A 1,154-nucleotide genomic window follows, 5' to 3' on the forward strand; every position below is an offset into this window, starting at 1 on the left:
AAAAGATGTCAATGTTGATGAACTTAAGACTGCAGTTCAACAACTTGAAGACAGAGTTGAAAAAACTGCTGATAAACTAACAGAAACCCTGGAACAAGTTCAATCGGTCGTTTCAACACTGGCAGCTGATACAGATATCCCGGATAACAAAAAGAAGTCAATTAATTCAAATAAATTACTCACTAGAGAGGAGTTAATTGAATTATTCAGAAATTTTCATCACGGTCCCAAAGTAACTGAAGGAATCACAACAATCGGATTGGTCGGTTATCCAAATGTGGGTAAGAGTTCGACAATAAATGCGTTGATGACTGTGAAGAAAGTTTCCGTTTCGGCGACTCCTGGCAAAACAAAACACTTTCAAACCTTGTTTCTGGATAAAGATATTATGCTATGTGATTGTCCTGGTTTAGTAATGCCAAGTTTTGTATTCACCAAGGCAGAGATGGTGATAAATGGCATTCTACCGATTGATCAGATGAAAGATCACGTTCCTCCTGTGAATTTGGTGTCTAGTTTGATTCCTAGACATGTTATCGAGTATCTTTATGGAATTATGTTGCCTCTGCCCATGGAAGGTGAAGATCCTGATAGGCCACCGACATCGGAAGAGCTTTTAAATGCTTATGGATGTAAGATTATCACTTTATAACTTTAAATTGTATCTTTTTAATCTTAATGAATTATTTTGTTTGGTTTCTAAGATAATCGTGGGTTTATGACTGCTAACGGTCAACCTGATAATCCACGAAGTGCTCGATTCATTCTCAAGGATTACATCAACGGGAAATTGTTGTATGTGCATGCGCCAGTTGGTGTAAAGCAAGAAGAGTTTCACACCTTTCAAGAGCAAAGAAAAGTCGTATCCGAACGACATGTTCAACCGGCAAGAGAAGTCCGTGCAAGCAAAGTAAATATAAAATCAATAAATAATTTTAGATTACTGGTTAATACATATTAAAATTATAGCCGAACAGGTTGACAACTGAAGACTTGGATAAAATGTTCTTTAAAACTCAGCATCAAGGAGTGCATGCTAAGGGTGAGCGTGGAAAAGCAACAGGTCTGCCTGGAATGCTAGGCGGAGCTGCCGCGGGCACAAGCATGGAAAAACCGTGGAAAAAACTGCATAAACACGAGAATAAAAAGAAAAA

The 1,154-nt window shown here is 38.0% G+C and overlaps 1 protein-coding gene across 1 annotated transcript; it reads left to right on the forward strand.

Annotated features, from left to right (window-relative positions):
* Positions 1 to 4: 4 nt before the first annotated feature.
* On the forward strand, positions 5 to 1,149 carry LOC135803157 (large subunit GTPase 1 homolog; the record flags this gene model as incomplete). The annotated part of the gene is made up of 3 exons (XM_065316760.1): positions 5 to 632; positions 705 to 910; positions 970 to 1,149. Coding segments are annotated over 3 exons (1,014 nt in total), but the record flags the coding sequence as incomplete, so codon positions are not given.
* Positions 1,150 to 1,154: the final 5 nt, after the last annotated feature.

The sequence above is a fragment of the Atheta coriaria genome, unplaced genomic scaffold, assembly GCF_025399875.1.
Source record: "Atheta coriaria isolate IRGN ID8LTWV9N9 unplaced genomic scaffold, Caltech_Dcor_3.1 scaffold5033_size1154, whole genome shotgun sequence".
NCBI classification, from domain to species: Eukaryota; Metazoa; Arthropoda; class Insecta; order Coleoptera; family Staphylinidae; genus Dalotia; species Dalotia coriaria.